The sequence below is a fragment of the Aphelocoma coerulescens genome, chromosome 4 (genome assembly GCF_041296385.1).
Source record: "Aphelocoma coerulescens isolate FSJ_1873_10779 chromosome 4, UR_Acoe_1.0, whole genome shotgun sequence".
NCBI classification, from domain to species: Eukaryota; Metazoa; Chordata; class Aves; order Passeriformes; family Corvidae; genus Aphelocoma; species Aphelocoma coerulescens.
Window position 1 is genome coordinate 67588574 of NC_091017.1, and position 21830 is coordinate 67610403.

At 41.7% G+C, this 21830-nt stretch overlaps 1 protein-coding gene across 1 annotated transcript; it reads left to right on the forward strand.

Annotated features, from left to right (window-relative positions):
• The first annotated feature begins 7831 nt into the window (after nucleotides 1-7831).
• On the forward strand, nucleotides 7832-12446 carry S100P (S100 calcium binding protein P). The gene is made up of 2 exons (XM_069012223.1): nucleotides 7832-7969; nucleotides 12297-12446. Exons 1-2 carry the CDS (start codon nucleotides 7832-7834, stop codon nucleotides 12444-12446), a joined length of 288 nt encoding a protein of 95 aa, XP_068868324.1.
• The last annotated feature ends 9384 nt before the right edge of the window (nucleotides 12447-21830 follow it).

Here is a 21830-nt window from a genome sequence, read left to right on the forward strand (position 1 = left end):
TTTCCTTTTGAACAAGCTGCTGAAAAGTCATGGTTCCATTCCATTTAATTTGATGTCCAAAGTCTGGTGTTAAGCAGGCTGAAGCACACTGATTTAGGAGCAAGTTTGGCGCAATGGATTCAAAAGCCTTGTGTGTGTTCTGTGCTTTTAATGTCTCATCAATGTACTTCACTTAGTCATAGTCCTACAACTGAGGCTCCCTCTCTGTTCCTGTCATGCTCCTGACCCTGGTTTGGAGAGCTAGTACAGTCAACCTGAGCCTGAACTTCTCTCTTTCCAATCCATTGCAAAACCATCCAAGGAGTCACGTCTCATTTCCTCTACCTAGCACTTAGGCATCTGCTCCTAGCGACTGGGTACGATCTGGCTTGAACAGCACATTTTCTTCCAAGCCCTGGACTGGGGTTCTTTCCTCTCATAGTATCTAAGGAAGAAGATTATGGAGCAGGCATTCCTGGCTCCATTACACCAAGGACCCTCAAGAGCAGGCAGGATGATGAGGTGTCCCAATCAACGTCCTGTTTATGTGTGGTGCTGTGACTGATGTTCCTGTGCCTGATAAGGGGGCTGCCACAACAGCAACAACGTTGTGGTTTAACCCTGCCTGGCAAATGAGCTCTGCACAGCCACTCAGTCACTCCTGCCTCCACTGCGTGGTTAAAACAAGGGCAGCTGTAAAGGGCTTTTTGTTATCCTTGTTTTCACTAAGTGCTCTTCTGTCAGTGCTTTGTAAACAGGAAACTGCAAATACAACGGACAAAAAAATACCAATATCAAAACAACATGAAGCCATTTCTCTAACCAAGAGAAAGGGCAGGTGATCATGTGTAAATGTTTCTTGTTTTCTACATAGTGTGAAATGCTGAGATGAAAGGAAGGCTTTTTATGAACTGCTGCAATCTGGTAAAAGGGCTTTAGCTAAGTTGATGTGGTCTGGTGCTGGGTGCTGGTGAATTTTGTTGGCTGAGAGGATGTGAAAAAAATTAATTCCTTGTCTTTTTTCCAGAGTAGAGTCTGTTGGCAGGGCTCAGCAGCATCTTACACACCCAAAGCTGCTCTTCCTAACTTTGTTTCAGGAACTGTTCAACTCCACAGAGGTGGAGGAGTATAAGAAGTGTAAGGCAGAGAGGCAACAAGTGCAGCACCTGCGTTAGGTATTATTAATGGACTTAAGACAGCCAGAGATTAGAGGTATAACTAAACAACTTAAGGGTTTGAAATCATAACAAGGAACTGGGACTGTCAGGTACATTTGCTCTGAAATGTTGTATATTCTGTTATTTGCTGATGTCCTTGTCTTGTCCTAAACTTGAATGCTCAGCTCCACAAGCCAGGAATGCTATATCTGTAAGTTGCCTAGCCTAACACAACTGCAGTCCATGGTTAGGGCTTCTGATACTGCTGTGGAAATAAATCATGAAAGCAAGTAATAGGTGTTGCTCCCCCTTTTGATTTATAGCTTTTAATTCTGGAGAGAGGAAAAAAGCCAAAAGCTTCTCTAACAAAGACAGCAGAAAAAGGTCAGGTAGTAGGGTGACGAACACTCAAAAACCACCAAAATAATTTTTTTTTTGCTCAGATAGAAAAACTCTGCTTTTTCAGATTAGCAGCTGCACAATATTAAAAACTGTCATTTCAAGTTTCTTTTTAAATACAGACTAACCTTAATCTAAAGACTCTAGATCTAATCTCAAAGAGGGGCTGCTATCAAGCAAGAAAGGAAATGGAAAGAGTAGTTACCATTTAATTCATACCAGTTGCCTCTGTGTAGAAAGAATTGCAAAGTGCTTTCTCACCTCACCTTCTGATGTGCAGTGTGGTAGCAGGGTTATGTGAGTGGTGAGTCTGGGTGCTGAGCACAAGATCATCAGACAGGCACAGGTTGTTCCTGAGACACCATAACCAGTGTCCTGTCACAGCAATGTCTACCCTAGTGAAGACACATACTAGGTAGGACATCTAGATAGGTAAAAGTACATTCAAAGGATAAATTTTGGCCAAAATAATGCAGCTTCGTGACCACATTTCCTCAACACAGTCAAGCATCTTCTCTTCTAGGTGAGACTCTATTCATGGTTGGATTCCCCTCTCTAAGGCAAGGACTCTTCCACTTCTGTGCAGGTCATTTTTTATTTTCCTATTTGTTGAAGGTCTTCTTTTTTTCTGATAAGTGAAATCTGAAGTTGAATGATCTGTTACAAAAGCAGGCTCTAGTTCCATTTCCCACCCCCGCTTCCAGTGTTTCTGAGCCCAGCATTTCCTGCCCTGTTAACAGTGACAGAACTGCTGAAAAAGCCCCACTCTTATCAGCTGCACTACACTACACTGTGATTGCTTTCAGGAAACTGAAAGCAGCCAGCTCTGTAAAATGTGTGTGCCTGGGGAATTTTCACTCCATCAATTTGCCTTGTAAATCTTCTTGATGGCATCTATGGATATCACCTCACTTTACACATAGTTCTGGGATAGTAGGTCAGTCCTACCCGTATCCTCAGTGTGCACATAAATTAATATTTCAAAATGAAAAAAAAAAAAAAATTTGAGGGGAATGCATAGGGGTTTCTTTGATGTGTTTCCTGCATAGACTCTCAACAGTAGACAATTTTCTCTTAGGGATTCCTTCCTCTCAGGAAATGTTTTTGTACAATGAAGGAAAAAGTGTATTGCTTAATTCATGCTTAAGCGTGACATCTTAACAGAGCTAAAATATTCCTCCCTGCCTACAGAAGTCTCCTGAAAGCTTTCTTGGAATTGGCTTATTCATTTTTGCATCTCCTTACCTCTCTATAACAAATAGGAACTTCCTTTAAAAGGTTTGCTCAGTTGCTTTAAGGGTTACAAAACAACCATCCTCCCTCACAGCTCTTTTTGATCCTTTCTGATTTCTCTTTTTCTTTCTTTTTCTTTTCCTCTTTGTTTTTCTTTTCCCTTCTCTCCTCTTCTTTTTTTCCTATTTTCTCTGACCATACCATAGACCAGCTTTTTACTATGCTCACCACAGCTCAGCAAGATTGACTGATAGCTGAGTTGGATTTTACGTAAGTAAGTGTTAAAATAGAGAAAATGACACTTGGGTTGCTGGTGTGAAACTGGCTGTGGAATGATGGCTTTAGAAACTACAGCACTTGTGTGGACAACATTAAGTTACCTTAGGGTGTGACCTCTTTTTCTGTCATTACAACTAAAAATAAAAGGTGTTCTTGGAAGACAATATCAAGAACCTTTAAACTGAAGTATAAAAGAACGCTGCAAAGAATGGCATCCAGGAAATTATTGAAATGAGGATTGAAAACTAGACAGAAGTGTTTACCCTGCAAATATTAATTTATTGGCCGCAAATATATTCATTGATTTTGCAGTCTGATGTGGGTATGTCTCATGCACTAATAAATGTGTTTGATTAGAGTCAATATGCAGTGCTGGAAGTGTGTTTCCCATGGCACAGCTTTGCCAGATGACAGTGTTACTGCTCCAGCTCTCAGCTCAGGAAATCACAGAGCCAGTTAGCTGACTGTGGTCTTCTCCCTTTTACCTGCCCTTAAACTTCACTGAAATGATATATGAACTTATTAATTGCATTTTTGAAATACATTTTTAGGATATTCTAAGAAGTAAATGATAATAAAACAATGAAAACCTGTCTGTCTGTAATTAACAGAACCTATCCAGTCACTGAACAGCAAACAACATGTTCTTGTACAAACTTCTCTTCTGCCTATGCCCCACCAGTGCCTGTTTAGTCTGATCTTTTTTGTTTTGCAAAGCAATGTAGTAATTGCATCATTTGCTCACTAGATGTAAATAAATTCACCATGTATTGCGGAAATGAAGTGACCTTTAAAAACTGTTAACCAGACTCAGAGAAAATCTTGAGAAGCAGTGCAAAGTAAATGAAGTGTGTTGATATTTGAAGTTCAACAGACTATCCAGGACACTGGAACATTTGGGGGGTTTCACAATTTTATCTCAATGTGGAAAATGAAATGTTTGTTTATTGCTCAGATGTTACTCTCTTGCTAAGAGAAAAATAAATTGCTCTTCATACTGCTGCCAAGAAACAAGAAAAACAACAAGTTCATAATTTCAGGTTATGTTTTCTTCCTCCTGTGCTTCTGCCATCCAGATACATAACAGATTTGTGGAAAATCAAAAAGTCCTTCTCATGTAGCTTCCTGCACCTATAGGAATAAGATAAGCTGTAAGGGTTTAAAAGCTCTAATAGAAGTTTACTGTTTCAGTGATCCCATTTCATCTATTTATCTGGCTGTGACTCAAATGGGCCTTTATAGTAGAATTGATAAACCTATTTATTCAGACTTTTCTAAAACAGACACTGCTGCAAAGGGCATGGAATAAAATTTATTCTCTAAGAGAGTATCAGCACAGAGTCACACAAACCTCATGTAAGCCTGAATATCTGACCAAATGCCATAAAATTTGGGTACACTTGATTGGGTTTTGAAAATTATGCGTGACAGTCTACATTTGTATCACATACATAATTTAAACTTTTGGTCCCTGTTAGGAACAGCAAGACCTAATTCCGTACAAACTCTCAGTAAATGCTCATCCAAACTGTTGCCTATACCATTCTTCAAAGAAAGAAACCTGAAAGAAGCAAACAATGAGTATTACTTATATTACAATTATAATACAAAATTTAAACAAGCCCACAGAAAATGGCTTCTCTCACTGGGGAACTGGACAGATGGGTTGGCATCAAAACACTGCCTGCTGTCCTATGTGGGCCTTCTATTTGTACTCTGTTTTGGTTTTGCAAACAGCTGTAATAGTCTGTGCTGTGTGCACAAAGCTGCTATTTTTAATGACAAACAAATCATAAGAAAACAGTACAGAAAGTGTGAATTGAAAACTCTGAGCAGTACATGTGTCTTGGGGTGACTTTATGATGTGTATCCCATATCGCTGCCCTGTGCCCAGGAATTAATTTTGTGCCTTTCTATGCCTTTAAACTGAGCCTGAGAAGAGGGAAAAAAACTTGAGCAAAGCTTCTTCAAAGCAGCTTGCAGCTTGTTCAAGGTCACACAGAGATAGAGACTTTTTTCAGCTGTGGCAGGGGAGTGAGGAAGCACCCGGCTTGCTGCTCCCAGGTCAGTTTCTGGCCAGTTGTTCAGCTTCTTTTTCCTCCAGAGAGAGACTGAGAATTGAACTTTTTTCCTTCCCTGGAATTTCAGATTTTCTCCCTTTTCTGCTGGACTGCTTCAATATCAGAGCACATCAGGAGGACTTTCCACTGGGCACAGAGGGCCTGGCCCTGGGCCAAGCCCCAGCTCCGAGGAGACCAAAGGGAGGACTCCGACACTTTCCCAGGTTTTTTCTCCACAGCGAGAGATTTTATTATTTAGCATTATTTTTCTTTTCCTGTGTGTTTGTTAAATAAATAGTTTTTATCTCCTTCACTTTCCTTTGAGGAAAATTTTTTTTTCCTGAACCTGGTGGGGGAGGGGTGGTTTGTAACCTGCCTTCTCTCAGAGGATATATTTCTAAATTTGGCCAAACCAGCACAACATGCATGAATAAAGATAAAATACACATCAAAAATAAAGAAACCCAACCAGGCAGCACTGCCATGGTGACCTTTCAGTTAGTAGAGATTCAAGTCCTGTGGTTTATTCTGTGTTTTAGCACTTTTGCAGCCACATCATCAAAAACTGTGAGTTACCTATGTTTGTGGAGGAAAATGTGTGAGAACACCTTTTCTTCCAGGTTACATGGCAGAGTAGTGGACATACTGACATATCCTGTTGACTGAAGCTGATCTCCCTCTCTGCCCTTTTGAGATCAATTTTTTCCTTCTGTATAGCTAACATTGATGTTCATGATTCAAAGTCATAAGAATGCATGAAATAAACTTTTTTTTTTTTTCCTTTAGAGGGAGGAGTTGTTTTTTCTTTGCTGGCCATGTTTAATATTCATGTTACAGATACATGTCAGAAAAGGACAAAGAAAAGTTCCTGTCACTCGACACATCAGTGACTGCCCCTGTGTGTGTGTGCAAACACCAGATGATGTTCATAGCTGACAAGGGCCAGTTGTTTGCTCTATTCTTGTTCCTTCTTCTGAAGAAATCACACAGGTTTCAACATGCACTTTAATGTAAAATTTTCAAACTTAGCCTAAAACCCTTATCCCTGTAATGCAAATCAGTTGCAACTATGTCATAAGGTTGAAGTCAGGAACAAGTAATTCTGATGAACTGTTTGAATAAAGTATACAGACTGAGGTGCTGCTGTGATTTTTTGGGAAATGCAAAATCAGTTGTTGGAAAATGACAGATGAAAAATCATAGGAATTTTGTTTCAGAACAGTTCTAGATTTCCACATACATGTGATGTGTAGTCTTTCTCTGAGTTATTGTTGTTAGAGGACAGATTTTGCCTGGGGAACAGGTGGCTATAGGCATTTGTGAGAAAGGAGTTTAATTTTTAAAGTTTTGCTTAATTAAAAACCAATTTTTTCTAACTTTTTAATAGTATTTTATAAGTGGAAAGTTATCTGAAAGCATCTTCTAGGATGTCCAAAGACATCCAAACTCAGGTTTCATTTTGGGAGTCCACAGTCAGGGTCTTCTACAGAGAACACTGCTACTGCTCCCTGGGATCCATCGACCTTATTCATGCCTGATGCCCTAGTTTTGATAGTTTTCCCCAAATAATTTGCTCAGTGTGTTCATTCTACATACTCTAGATGTTACCTCAAATGAGCTCCTCCAGGTCTGGTGTAGGCACCTGGACTTTGACAGAGACCAAGTTACCCTGTGCTTGGCCAGAAAACATAACTTGTTCAAAATTCAGCATGGCTGCAGCTGACGAGCTTCCACCAGCTGGGCTCCCACTGTCCAGGTGCCACCCAGCTCCCAGCACAGACCCTCAAAGAGCTCTGCTCTGTGTAGGTGTGAGTCCAGCCAGTTTGGTGTCTAATGATGGGGGACCTCGGTTTACAAGCAAACCACAAAGTTCATCAGAGGCCATAGAGGAACACAGGACTTGAGAGTGACCTTTTGTTTTCATAACAAAAATTTTTTGGTTTTCATTGCAAAATTTGTACTGTGCAAAGTAAATAGCAAGTTTTTTTACTGCAGATGAAGATGGATTTTGATATTGGCTGTTTGCTCAAGTATCAGGTTTATTGCTTCAGATATCTCTACCTGAGCAAGCTCTTTGTGGAGCAGCTCCCTTTGCTGGCCCTGGAGAGATGCTGGTTCAGAAGACCTGCTTGTGACACCCACTATGGACTGAGTGTGTTAGCTGTCTGCATGGCAGATCTCTACCTTTGATCCAGAGAATCCCATCCCAAGTGTGTGCTAGTGATCCATGTGGTCTGTAACTAGGTAGAGAGGGCAGTCCAAGTCTGCAGCCCCTCACAGTCCCTAACTATGGTGGTGAGGGAGAGGTGAGATGCTCCTCTTCCTCCTGAGCAGGCTGATACTCCACTGAAACTGGGCTGCCAACCCTCTGCTTCCATAGGGATATCTGAAGGAACAAATCTTGAGCAAACAGCCAGTAACAAAACCTGATTTTCATTTGTTAGTCACACTGTGTACCCTGAAGGAGAGGCTGGTTTCTACTGGTGAGCAACTGGTTGTACCAGTCACACCAGGGTGATAAAGCCTGAGTTTTGAATAGGTGTTGGCATGGAGGTGTGTACTCCAGATACAGGTGTTTGCTAAGGGATAACTGTCCCCTGGGTGTGCAGCCATTGATTGCAGGGGACAGATGCATAAAGAACCCCAGAAGCAGAGCAGGCTCCATCCTCCAAGAGAGCCCTGAGGCTGTGCCTGTTCAGGAGAAAGCCAGGTTCCAGCACCAACATGTCTCAGCTGGAAACTGCGATGGGAATGACCATTGCTGTCTTTGACCAGTATGCAAGGACTGATGGCAACAGGCAAACCCTCAGCAAAGCAGAGCTAAAGACCCTCCTGGAAAAGGAGCTGCCAAATTTCCTTGCGGTAAGAGAACAGCACGGCATGATTTCTGTGTAGCACGAGCAAGAGCAGAAACAGCTTTTAGTACATTTTTGCAAAATTACATCCCAAAATATGCAATTTTTTGCAGGAAAATACACAATTTTATAAAAGGTTTTGCACTGTGTAAAACTGATTTAATATGCAGGGTTTTCCCCTGTTTGCTAAATTCAGTTGAGTTATCAGGACAATGGCTTTGAAATAGATTGGGTTTCAACTTCAGAATTCACTTACTTCTGTTTATCCCTGGATTTATCATCTCACTTCATGTCACAACTGCAGTGAAGGTAGTTGTGCTGTCAGCAACTGAAGATCTTGATTGCAGATGGGGAATCTCTCTAAATATTCATACACTTACCTTCTCTAGGTATTTATACTACATACTCAGTATGCTCATCAAAATGATGCATAAACCAGAACAACAGATTAATTCAGAGCAAAGTATTTGCCATTTGCCTTTAATAGCAAAAGAAAGACATGGAAATATATTTTACAACATAGATTTGTATGTAATCATAAAATGCATTTAAGTAGATATTCAAAGGGCTTAATCTGTTCTAGTGAAAGCTTTAGCTGCTAGGGAGACAAATACTTTTCATTTTCAGTTGTTTGGGTTTTTTATTTGTTTCCCTTCACCAAAAATCCAGAAATTACTTTTGAATACATTGTTCTTTCCACACTGGAGTAATGTTTCCCTATTTGTACATTTACTGTTCTTAATGGCAAAAGTCTAGAACCAAATGCTCCTTGTGTCGCTCTCAATTTTTGTATCCAGCATAGTTCAGTTTTTTAACAACTATTTCAGGGCACTGCATCCAGGGCACTTGACACAATTTAGCATCTTTCCATGTAAGCTGTATGAATTTACCATATGAAATCCATGCCTGCTGGAGTTATGTCTCATGAATCAAAAAGATGCAATATTCAGAATAAGGACCTGGGGGATAAAGGCTCGGGGGGATAGATTCCAATGTTTCTGAGAAAGCTTTGTAAGATCAGTGCTTGGAACCCAACAGCATCACAGAAGGGTCCTGCTCCTGAGCATGGAGCTGTGTGGTACCCACAGCACTTCCATGGAAAGAGAAACTAAACCAACAACAAAACCACTGTTCTGTGAGGGTGTGGAAATCCCCCAGACACTCCACATTTGGTCTAAATAAAGCTGGGGAGCCACTGTACAAGGCAGCTACCAAATGGGATGATGCTCTGAGGTCTGCCTTGACTGTGTTTGGTGACCAGGCACCACTTTTGCCAGTTCCCCACAGCTGCTCCTACTGGCTCTACTTACTTCCTGCAACTGGTGGAAAAACTGGAATTTACCAGGAAGATAATTAGCTACTTATCTGCTTATATTCCAGTCTCCATCTCCCTTTCCTGATTTACTTCTTCTAGGGAAAAAAAAAGAGGCACTTTTATGCCAGTATTTTAAATAAATTTAAACAATGTTCCTTGTTCCTGTCCTGCCAGACTGATAATTGCAAGAAAAAAAATTGAGAACATAAATATGACTTCAGAAAAAAAGTTTTACCTGTATTTTCTTGCCATTTATATCCATATTTATTTGTTTGCAAGAAATTCTGGGAAACATTTTTTTTTAAACACTCATGTATGCCTTTGGCCTTAGAATTGGTTATAGCTGACACAGCTCACAACTGCCTGGAAAGGTCTTGAATCAATCAGGCAGAAATACCACTGGATTGAAGGACTGGACTCAGTTATAAAGAGTTTCCAAAGCCAATTCCTACTTGTGCATTTCAGAAATAATTCAGAGGCTAAAACTAGTTCATATAGTTCACTAAATAATTTTAAATATTCATTTATAAAATTAAAACACTGTAATTTACAAAGTGAAAATGTATAAAACCTTCCAGACACATTCATCAGTCAAATCTAGGGAACTGTTTCAATTTTTAGTGATATTAAATGCACTGTATTTAAAGTGATATATTAAATTGCAGAATAAGAAATTTAGTTAATAGATCATGATAAAAAATTGACTTCAGATTTAAATTATTATTATTATTTAAATACTATTAAATTATTAATATTAATTATTTAAATAATTATTTAAAATTGGTGGACATTTTCCAAAAGCCTGTATCATTTCTTTCTAATATAATATCAGACTTTTTTTATCGTCAAGAAAAGCCACACGCTTGTTTCCTAGATTAAACAGGTCTGTACTGCCATCTCCTGTTTAATGTTAAAATTGCAGCCTCTAAAATCCCTGTAGATTATCAGAGCCAAAAATCCCTCCTGTAAGTTTTTTTAGAAAATAACTTCTCTCTCTCTCTCTCTCTCTATATATATATATAGGCAAAATGAAAAAAAAAAACCAAACACCAAAACCAAAAGAAAATCAAAACCAAAACCCCAAACAACCACTTTTTACTTTGATGATGCGTTGCTTAGCATCAGCCTTGAGATGTTCACAGAATCGGAAAATATACAGAGTCTACAGGAATATACAGAATATACAGGAAGGGACTCACAAAGATCATTGAGTCAAAACTCTGGCCCTGCACAGCAACATCCTCAAGAACCACACCTTGTGCCTGAGAGCATTGTCCAAACTCTTCTTGAGCTCTGTCAGTCTTGGTGCTGTGATCACTTCCCTGGGGAGCCTGTTCCAGTGCCCAGCTGCCCTCTGGGAAGAAGAATCTTTTCCTAATATTTAACTTAAATCTCCCCTGACACAATTTCCTACACTGGGCACCAGAGAGAAGAGATCATTGCCTGCCCCTCCTCTTCCCCTCACAAGGAAGCTGGAACTGCAATGAGGTCTCCCCTCAGTCTCCTCCAGGCTGAACAGACCAAGTGCCCTCAGCCACTCCTCACACGGCTTCCCCTCAAGGCCCTTCAGCATCTTTGTTGCCCTCCTTTGGACACTCTCTAATAGTTTCATGTCTTTTCTGTATTGTGGTGCCCAGAACTGCCCCCAGCACTCAAGGTGAGGCCACCCCAGTGCAGAGCAGAGTGGGACCATCCCCTCCCTTGCCCAACTGGTGGTGCTGTGCCTGATGCCCCCAGGACAGGGTTGGCCCTCCTGGCTGCCAGGGCACTGCTGACTCACGTTCAACTTGCCGTTGGCCAGAACCCCCAGGTCTTTTTCCATGGTGCTGCATTCCAGCATCTCATTCCCCAGCTGTCTGTACACCCAGGGTTGCCCCATCCCAGGTGCAGAATCTGGCACTTACTCATTTTCCCTTCATATGATTGGTGATTGCCCAGCCCTCTCATTTCTTGAGATCTCTCTGCAGGGCCTCTCTGCCTTTAACAGAGTCAGCAGCCTCTCTCAGTTTTGTATCATCTGCAAACTTGCTGAGTATCCTTTCCAGTCCCATGTCCGAGTCATTTATGAAGACGTTGAAGAGCACAAGGACAAGGACGGAACCCTGTGGAACCCCACTAGTGATAGGCCCCCAGTCTGAGGTCATCCCATTCACTGGAACCCTTTTTGCCCCACCCATGAGCCAGCTGCTCACTCATCCCATATTGTGTTTATCCACCTGTGTGCTGGATATTTTGTCCAGAAGGATCCTGTGACAGACAGTATTGAAAGCTTTACTGAAATTCAAAAAGATGACATCAACTGTCTTCCTTTGATCATCTAGGTGGGTTACTTTGTCGTAAAAGGTTTGATAGGCAGGATTTCCCTCTCATGAAGCCATGACAGCTGTGACTGATGACTGTGTTCAGTCATTCCATCAGATTAATGGCAACTTAGAAGAATAATGACAACTTAGAAAAAGATTTGCTCTGGTAACTCAAACTCAGCATCCCGTAGGCTTCAGGAGGCAACTTTCCAGCCACCAGCCCCTGTGAGCAGCTTCTGCTGGGCCATAAGGCCAGTGGCATCACTCAAAGCACTTTTGAGGCTGTTTGCATCTTTTCTGGCATGGAGGTATTCAATGAAGCTTAAATTTGACATTTGCCTCAGGAAAGCATCATTTTGCAAAACTGCAAACTGCCTGAGCTCCAGCTGAGCCTTTCCAGGGGAGTGGATGGGGAACTCATGGCATTTAATTCATCTGGGTAGTGTCCTCAGGGCTTTGTGTTACACGGCTTTAATGGTGATAAACACTTCTAAATGTAGCAAAACTGCCTCTCTGTGACAGTGCATGACTGCAGCTCTCAGGTGTAATACAAAATGCTTTGGGTACTTGCTGCTGCTGTGCAGACACTGGGAAGACAGGGGACCTTAGCAAGTGCCCAGAGCCCAGTCAAGGACCTTGTTTGGAGTGTGGGTGGAGATGTTGCTGCACTGGGGTCATGCATCCTCTCAGATCAACCTGCTCTTTTTCTTTTGCAGTCTGGGAAGGACAAGGATGCTATTGATAATGTCTTCAAGAACCTGGATGAAAATGGAGATTCCCAAGTGGACTTCAAAGAATTTGTCATCTTTGTGGCAGCTCTGACTTGCTGCTGTCACAAATATTTTGAGCAGAATGCAGCCAAGTAGTTGTCAAATTACTCACATATGCTGTCTTTGCCTGTGCTCCATATGCTAGTGATACGGATCCCTTCACTCCTTCCATGTACTGCCATGAAGTTTGCTAGCATGCTGGACTGTAAAAATAAACCCTACTGAGCTTAATTCCCTATCCTGAATGCTAATTTCTTCTCATTTGTGGAACAGCCTGGGTTTAATGGCTCCCGCTAATTCACACTGAGTAGTTTCTCCCTTTCTGTGGTTTTAAAATTCTTTTCTTAGCCAAAAGGCTCAATATTCATCCCAGCACAGAAGCTGCACAAGAATAAGTGCTGCTGGATCCATGAATCATCTGGAGGCTGTTTTTATACATCAGCATCTCTGGGATGCAGCCCAAATCCACGTGTGCCACCACAGCTGTACAGGACAGGCCCCACTGGCACTACACGTGAGCCTGTTTGGTACCCTCAGCTGTGTGGTTGTTGCAGGGCTGCCTTGTAGGTTCCTTCTTGGTTAAAACATCAAAGCAACCCCAAACACCTTTTGGGTTTTTCCTTAGCATGGAGGATTCTGTGCAGTTTTGTGTGCTAGTGAGCCATCTCACCCAGATCACATAAATTTATTTTCTATGACACCATAAGACTTTTGTACTAATATACTGATATTACTTTAAAATTAATTTAAATACTCTCCCAAATATTGTGCCATAATATTTTTGCCTGAAGCAAAAATGGCAGCAATTGTTGCTTCCTTACCTGAAAAATGTCTGTGTGGGGAAGTGGAAGAATTTGCTTTCAGAGGAGCAGACATCATCTGAACTCTGCAATTGGAGCAAGACTGTATAAAAAATTAAATATATATTTTGAAGCACTTTGCAGGTGAGCATCCCAACGCAAACTGCAAAATCATTAAATTTAGTTCCTTTGTCTACGGAACAGTACTGTTTGGTGCTATTCCTATCCTATGGCAGAAGCCAAACATTTCCCTGTCCTACTGCACGTACAAGTGTGCTGTGTAGGTAGAGGTGCCACAACTCCCTGCACACTCTGGAGCCCCTGAAAGACCATGAAGCACAGGAAAAGCAGGAACAAGAGCTCTGTAGGTGAAGAGCTCTGCTTTAACTTAAAAACATGTTCCACTTCCTCCTGGAGCCTGGTACAATGAGCTGGCTGACCACAGCTGCATGCCTGGAACAAGAGCTCAGTTTCACTGTGTTTCCTGAATCTGAAGTTACACCACAGGTTTGACCCATTTGTAACCCTATACAAACATGCATTGTTTAGGTGTATTCATCCTTTGGGGAACTCGATGGGAAAGTTTGGTCTTATTAGTTTAGTTCAGCCTGTTTTAACCATTACAGGTGTCGTTTCATCTAGCTTGCTCTGGTGCTGGATGGCTGGAGATGAATTGCAACACACCCATTACTTACTTGCAGAGGTACTATTATCTGTGTTACTAAAAACAGTATTATTTTTCTGCATTACCTGAGCAAAATGTGCAAAAGTCTTGCCAATCCAAGGATCCCAAACTAGCCTGTTCTTCAGAGACTGCTCCATATTATTTCCATTTTTTGAGATATCTTTACAGTCTAATCCAGCTTGGCTCTGCCCTGTGGCTGCTGTGCAGCTCGCCACTTGCAAGGGCAGATTACGCTATCACATCCCTCACTATTTTGTCAAGGCTATAAATGAGCAAAATGGTCTGCTTGTTGCAGAGCAAGTTAATTCTAAATACAGTCCAAATTTCCTATATTGCACATCTAGCTAGCTAGTGGTGTAAACCATCCTCAGACTAGGAAATCTTGGTGATACACATCACAAATTGATTGATATATCCTAAATTTTGAAATGTATTTTTACTTTTACAAGTTTAGCATTAACATCTAATGTTCTGCATTGCTTCAGAATAACCATCCTCACTGAAATTTATTTTTTTTTACCACTATGTGGCACCAGATGCAGCCTTTTTAATACTCGTTGAGCCCAAAAGTCCACGTATAATTATTCAGATAAAATGAAAAGAATCAGTGTTAAGATAAGAAAAAAAATAATTGAAAGTGTTCATAACATCATTTTGTGTCAATAAAATGGCAATTTTATGTCTGGACAAATACTGTATGTCCCATCAAAGGCATTTCACTGATTGCAGTGGAAGCAGCAGGAGCCAAGGGCCAGGCAGAGGTTCCATTTCTTGAGTTTCTGGAAGGGTTTAGCTGCACCAGCCCAGTCTCACCCTTGTGAAAGAGCTTCCCCTTACTTGTAAACTGCAAACCCCCTGTGAAATTTATTGTAGTGTTGTTCTCCACAGCATTGAAATTGCTTTTAAAACATAGCTCTTAGAGAGAAGGTTGGTGAAAAGCTCCACCTGTCTTGTGAGCCAAGGGACTCATCTTGTTACTCCATTTTATCTATCAGATTTTTTAAACCACATTATTGAGCAGTGAAAGCTGTGACATACCCCACATTTCACTCTTCTTTCCTAAACTTCCTGCCCCCAGTCCAATACCCACACCATTTCACTCACACATTAATGCCATTTTGTCCATTTTCCTGATAATCTGTAGGTTTTTTCAGTGGTGGAGGACTGCTCACAGCAGTCCTGGTCACATCAGCCCAAAGCTGCTTTGTAACTGCTCCACCTCCCAAAAGGGGTTCTGACTGACTGTGATGAGCTCAAGCACGTTTGTCTCCCTGAGGGAGTACCAGGGCTACCCTTCATTGTTCTGGTTGTTCCTGCAGCCCCCAATCCTGCAAATTCTTACACTTGTGTTGGCTTTTGTTAGACCCCTTGGACCCAGAGGAGGGGACAGCTGGAGAGCTCAAAGCCTGTGCCCAGAAGCACATGGATATGCTGTGTACTGCTTTGCTAACCCAAGGGAGCTGTGCATGTTCGGAGCTGCATGAAGAGGGGGAAGAAAAGGGGGCTTGGGTTTTTCTTCTTTTTCCCTACAGATTTTTCAAAAGCTGTAACTCTGTGATGAATATTCATTTCAATGTAGTACTGAAAACTCAACTTGATGACACCTCAGAGAGAAAATGATCCAGGAATAAAAGAAATTAACATATAGCTCCCACCTTACCATAGAACAAAAGTGACTTTTCAGAATATATTATTTAAACTAAAAGCATCTGAACAGAGTCACTTTAGTATCTTTCAATCCATTAATTTTCTTTCCCTGTACTATTAATTTTCACTATGAACCTACAGTTTACCCAGAATATACTGCATATTTCCTTCCATCAGTAAACTTTTTTAATTCAAGGTTCAAGCTACAGAGATGGTAGACCTGGTTTTATACCTGCCATTTAATCTCAACTTTTAGGCCTCAGCATATTATGTACAATGAGATAATTTAAGGAATGGTATAGGCAGCTGTAAGAGAAAGGAAAAGACAACATAAAAGGCAGCATAGAATACATAAGCTAACAGTTGTGGCTTGTGCACATTTGACTTAGCTATCTGAAAGGAAAAAAAAAAGAAAAAAAATATATATTACCAGCAAATGACAATATGGGAAATCATCATTTGTGATGAGTTCCAAGTTAAGCAAGTCTTAAAGGCAGAGGTGAGAAAGCTAGCTAAGCAGCAAATCAGCTAATAGGTATTTTTATAATACAGAAAAAATGCAAATTCATATTAACATCAGGTCAATTCTATAGATTAAGATACTCCAGTATCTGTAGTTGCCATTTTGAAATCTACTGGGCTACTGTCAAGACTCCTCAATTTTTAAAATGATGTATTGAAATGTGATTTCTGTGTGTGTATACAAGAGAAAACAGGCACAATGTTACCTAACCCTTAAGTCACTCGTGGTCACTTACGCTGCAGTTTGGCTGGGAACATTCCTTGTTGTTTTACCTTTAAGTTCACTGAGGCTCATCAAAAAAAAAAAATTCACCCAGTCAAGCACACTGGGGTTATCTCCCCAGTAACCCCAGTTTGGGGCTGAAAACAGGAAGATTTCTTTCCCCAAGCCCTCTGAGCATCCTACACTAGCAACTGTGCACTTTCAACACTTGACCTGGAATGTCAAGATCAAGCTCTTCACAAAATACATTTTAGCTGCTGGTTTCCTTACAAAAGGCAGGCAGGGGAGGAGGAGGAGATGCTACCTGTCTTTTATGTAACAGTCTCACTGTGAAATGCTCCTGTAAGAGTTGGGAAATTGTGTTCAAACCTTTCCTTGAGTGAAACCCACCCACGCCAGCTGTGTGCAGCAAATAGCAGGAGGCCCAGGGCACCTGACACTGACTCCCTCCATAGTGGCAGAGGCTCGTGAGGCTGAGGAGGCCTGAAAAGGGGTGCATGAGAAACAGCACATGTCTGTAGCCTGGTAGGTGGAGTATATGGCCAGTCCTGCAGGTGTCCCTGTCCCAGAGACGCAGTAAGGGCACATTCTCTATTGCAGTCAGTAAGTATTTAATACAAAACACACAGCTGGCATAATTGAAGATATGATTCTTGCCAGGTGACTTCCCAAACCACTGAACAGTAGAAGTATGGTCACTACTCTGGTCCCCTCTCTTGGACAATGTTCTCTGCAACAGGCTGAAAAGGTGCCAGTGGAGGAGGAGAAGGAGCATCTCCTCCTCCTTTTCCTTCTCCTCCTCCTTACTCTCATCTTCCCTGAGGGAGCATCTCCTCCTGGCCTGTGAAACAGCAGGAGATGCTCAGCCCACCACCAGCAGAGTGAAAGTCCTGCTGGCACATCTCCCCTGCCTTAATCACTCAGCAGTGCTCAGAGAAGCTCTTAAATAAATTTAAAAAAAAATTTAAAAAAAAATAAACGAAAAAAAAAAGAAAAGCTGATTCCTGCTCAGGTACCTGGAGGGAAGGATTGAGGTCTCTATTTTGCTACAAAGGGTTCACAACTGCAGCCCAGGGGAGGTTCAGAGCTTGCCTGGCCTCCTCTGGGCCATCCCCTGTTGACTGTGTCATAAAGCTCCCCAGTAGATGTGCTCATGCTTTTGGGTCCCTTGCTGAGGTACCTCTCCCACGTGCTGGGAGCAGAGCCTTGGGGCTTAACACAGGTTTCTGCAGTCTGCTCAGATCCACCCACCTGGAAATTAGTCATTCCAGCAGCTAATTGATTATGCTTTTGTACAGCTTTTACAGGCCATTTTCTTGCTCAGACAAATTCCTTTCTTTTCCCTTCCTAGTCAATAATTTTTTCCTAATCCTATACCAACCTCTAAACCTCTGGGTCACAGCTCCATTCTGGAAGCTGTTCATTATCTGAAAGGAGTGAAAATTCCAGTTTTTTAAGGACACAGCTCTGCTACTCTCCAGCAGGTGATCAATAGATGCATACACCATATTACACTGCAGGACTAGGCACCAGAATATTTTATAAATAGATTTGAGTTTGCCATTTAAACCTTTCCATTGTATCTAAATAAAGGTACTGATTTTCTTTTCCTCCCAATTTTATAACTTTCTATTTAGATGCAATTGCCAATAGTATTTTCTTTTGTTTTATGACAAGAAGTAGGTCTCTGCAGTATTAGGTAACTATTGACTGTTGCCTCCAGAGAGAACAAAATGTTCCTGAAAAGAAATGGATAAGAAAGCTGAGCACAGATCTGCTGTGAGAGCCAGAAACTTTCTTTCCAGGATGAAAGCACATGAACACAGAGACTGAAGCAACCTGTTGGTCACTGCTACAGTTTTAGCCTTGTTACCTAAAAGGGTTTAAACCTGGTGAAGGCTTGAAATCCCAGGATTGTGGGTTTGGTTTGGAAGTTCAAGTATTTATTTCCCTTAGCCTGCAAAATCCTTGCTCTAGTGATTGTATCTCCTTTCTTGCTCCTCATTTCCAAACCCTACTCTGTAATTTAAGTCTATTGACTTAAATTGACCAAGCAGTTTCAGAAGGAGATGTTCTGGAAGCTACCAACACATCACAAAAGTCAATTTTGCGTTTCTGAATTAACTTCCTCACCTGTGCTGACCTCAGTCTCCCCATACTGTTTGTGAGATTTCCTATCTGTCAGAGCCAACTTAGTACGTTTGAAAGACTGAGCAGTAAAATCTGCAGAACAGGCAAAAGGTCAATGACCGAGTGCCCTCTGCTTCTCTTTTGGCAGGTACTAAGAGGGCTGTCTGAAATGAATATTTAATTTTCCATGAGAAAACTGACTTCTTCCTTCCCATCACTGATTTCCCAAATGAAATGGGCGAGAGAAAGAGAAAACCCAGAGTTGCAGCTGTAGGGGAACTGGAAAGGATCTAAAGCAAATGAAAAATCCCAATGCAGGGATGATGCTAGGCTTGTCTCAGAGGGCTCTGTAGTTGGAGGCGAACATGTGTGCCTTGCCTAAGGCTCAGCCTGGGACTCAGCCTAGGACTGGGCTAGGAGAAAGGGAAAGCCCAGGCTGCAGTTTTAGGGTACTGGAAAGCACTTTCCAGGGCTAACCTGGGGCTGCTGCTTGAGCATTTGTTCTGAACATGGAGCTGGGTGCTCAGTCATATACCACCTTACCTTTCAAATTCACAGGGATGCTGAAAGACATACACTCCTCAGGCTGGTATTGTGCCAGCCATCATCTCGGGGGCAGGTTTTTTTTTAGTCTGGTTCTGGCAGGGATATGAGCAATTCCTGCAAACCCAGGTACTGCCCTACTGGTCTTTCGATAGGGAGATTCTGTCGGCTCTCCCACGCCCTGAGGCAGCAGCAGATCCTCGCTGACAGCCTGCCCCTGCTGACAGACTGCAGGCACATCGCCTCAGCTCCGCGAGCTGGAGAGGCAGGGGAGACAACAAAGGGCAGGATAAAGCCAAGGCAGCGGAGTGGGGTGAGGCAGACCTGCAGGACAGGACACTTCCCCGTATCCTTGCTTTTCCCTGCTTTTCGTGCTTTCCTTCTTCTTCTCCTTCATTTTCTTCCAGCCCTAATATGAAGGAGCCTTTCAGTTGAAAGCCACTCTGTGGTTTATTTTGTAAGTAACAAACCAAAGCATTTCTGTCCTGCAAAGTCCCCCAAAGACAAGCAAATGAACTGTCCTCTTCTCGACAGAGGCGGCTGCTATTTTGGCTCGCAGTCCAGCCTGCACAACGTAGTCATTTCTGGTGAGTCCCGCCCTGCTGCACGGCAGCTCAGTCTTTCAGCCCTCAGAGAATGAGCACATTAGGAGCTGAATATAAGCAATGTTTGATTCCAGTTTGCTCAGGCTATGCCCAATTACTTTATTAATTGACTGGTTTGCAGCAGGGTTCAGATAAAACAAAGCCGTGCTTTAGGTTGGGTTTTGCAGCCCTCTCAGTTTTAGAGCAATAAAAGTGAAGCAATATTAGCCTTCTTTCTGGGGGATATTGTCTACAGAAGCATGAGCTAAAGATCTCTCTATGGGCAGCTTGTCCTCTGCAGAGCTCAGTGCTAATGACAGCAGAAGGACAAATAATTGTATTTTCCTGATACCTTTAATTAGGAAAGGATGGCTCTTCAAGACACAGTTCAACAGTTCTAAATAGCTGTTTAATCTTTCTTTTGGGATAATAAGTGTGGTGCCAAGCAAGCCCAGGGTCCATTTGGCTCTGTCTCCTCCCACAATTATGCTTTTGGACTAAGTTCTCCTCCACAGGAATGTTTTAGGTAATCAGGAAAGCTGGGGAAAGGCTTTTTAAAGTGATCCAGGGAAGCTCTGGACCAGTTCTCTGAGTATTAGGAATACAGATGCTGACAGCAACATGCAGGTTGTGATAACCATGTGCTTTAAAAAAAACTGAGCGAGGCTGCCAACTGTGGATGGGAAGGCAAGATAAGAATCACTCCCACCACCCACCTCCCATATGAGGTCTGAGTCTGGACAGGATGACAGTAAGAGGACGTAGGTTTACATCAGTTTCTACTATTGTAAAGCATAATTTTGGCCACATTAATACTTTGCGTCTCAGAGATGAAAGCATCTCTGGGCTTTCACAGTAACTGGGCTTAGAAATGCTTCCTGTAGAATCAGCACAGGCAGAGCCATCTCATATGGAGCAGTAGAAGACACAGAATGGTAGAATCACAGATACTCTGGAAGGCTGCTGTCCTGGGAGATGATGTCCAGAGCCTGCTGTAAACTGGCCCCATGCCTGGACTGAGCCTCAGCAGTGCTGTCCCACCTGTAACTCAAGGAGGTCATCTATAATCCAAAGCTTTTAACGGTGGTCACTAGCTGCTGCACTCTCTAGATGCTGGTATGACCTCAGCCTTTCTTCTAAATATACCTGTTCTTAGAAAGAATCATCTTCAAATTAAAATAAACCAATTATTAGTATATTTTACCACCCTGTAGAGTCTATTACTGTGTTTTGGGGTTTTAAAAATATTTTTAGACTTCAAATTTTTTAAAATTACAAAAAAAAAAAAAAAAAGAGATTTTTTAAAGGCTTGGCTTCATATAATGTTGTAAAATAAATTTAAAAATAAAAAATTTTTGAATTTTTTTTTATCTCTGAACATGTACATAGTACTGAAGCACATCTAGAAAAGAACATGAGAAGAAAACCAGAAGTACAGGCCTAGTAAGTGTGCCACAACTTATAACTACATGATCTTTCCAAACAGCGTCAAAAGTCAGCTGTACTTGGACCAGAAGTGGTGGCCCTCCTCCTGCTTGGCTATAGGAATGCTGATATCTGATCTTCAGACTATGGACCTTGGCATAAAGATGTGGGGATTAAGATTTTTGGTTGGAAAAAACCCTAATGTGATTTGAAAAAAAGTGCTGGGTCCCCAAATCCAGTGCATAGCAGAGAGTACCAAGTTTCACAATTAGTCAACAATATGGGGTGATAGAAGACAATTCATGATAACACACAAAAGAGCCTTAAATGTTTTGCTATAGGACATGGTTTGTTCTCTGTTTGCATAGTGCCTTTGTTTCAAAGTACAAGTGAAGGATACCAATAGCTAAACAGAAAGCAATACTTGACAATGAAAGCAAACAAGCCATCAGCTCTGGATCTCAAGTGAGAACAATAGATAGGGCTTACAGAAGAAAAGAAAAGATGAAGACAGTGGGAGAAGCAGCATAAAATGAAGAAAATAGATTCCTATGACTCGATTTAGATCTGACATTGTGAATGACAAGGAAGTATGTTTTTGCTGTTCTCCTAAAGGGAAGATGAAGATACCACATCTACCTTTATTTTAGACCTTTCCTGGTGTCCTGCTTTGCTCATTGTGGTGCCTATGTCTGCCATACCCCATTGAAATGGATGCTGCAAGTTTTGGATTATCTAGAGTCTGCCTACCTTGCACTGATGCTTCTGACCTGCTGAGAAGCATTGCAGTACATAGCAAAATAATTTTTGCTTTGTTTTTGTCCCTCAAATAGCTGAATTGCCCATGCCCTTTGCCCTCTCCTTCTACAAAGAGATTCTGCCTCACCCTTGTCATTATCTGCCCTCCACTAGGAGAGCTGG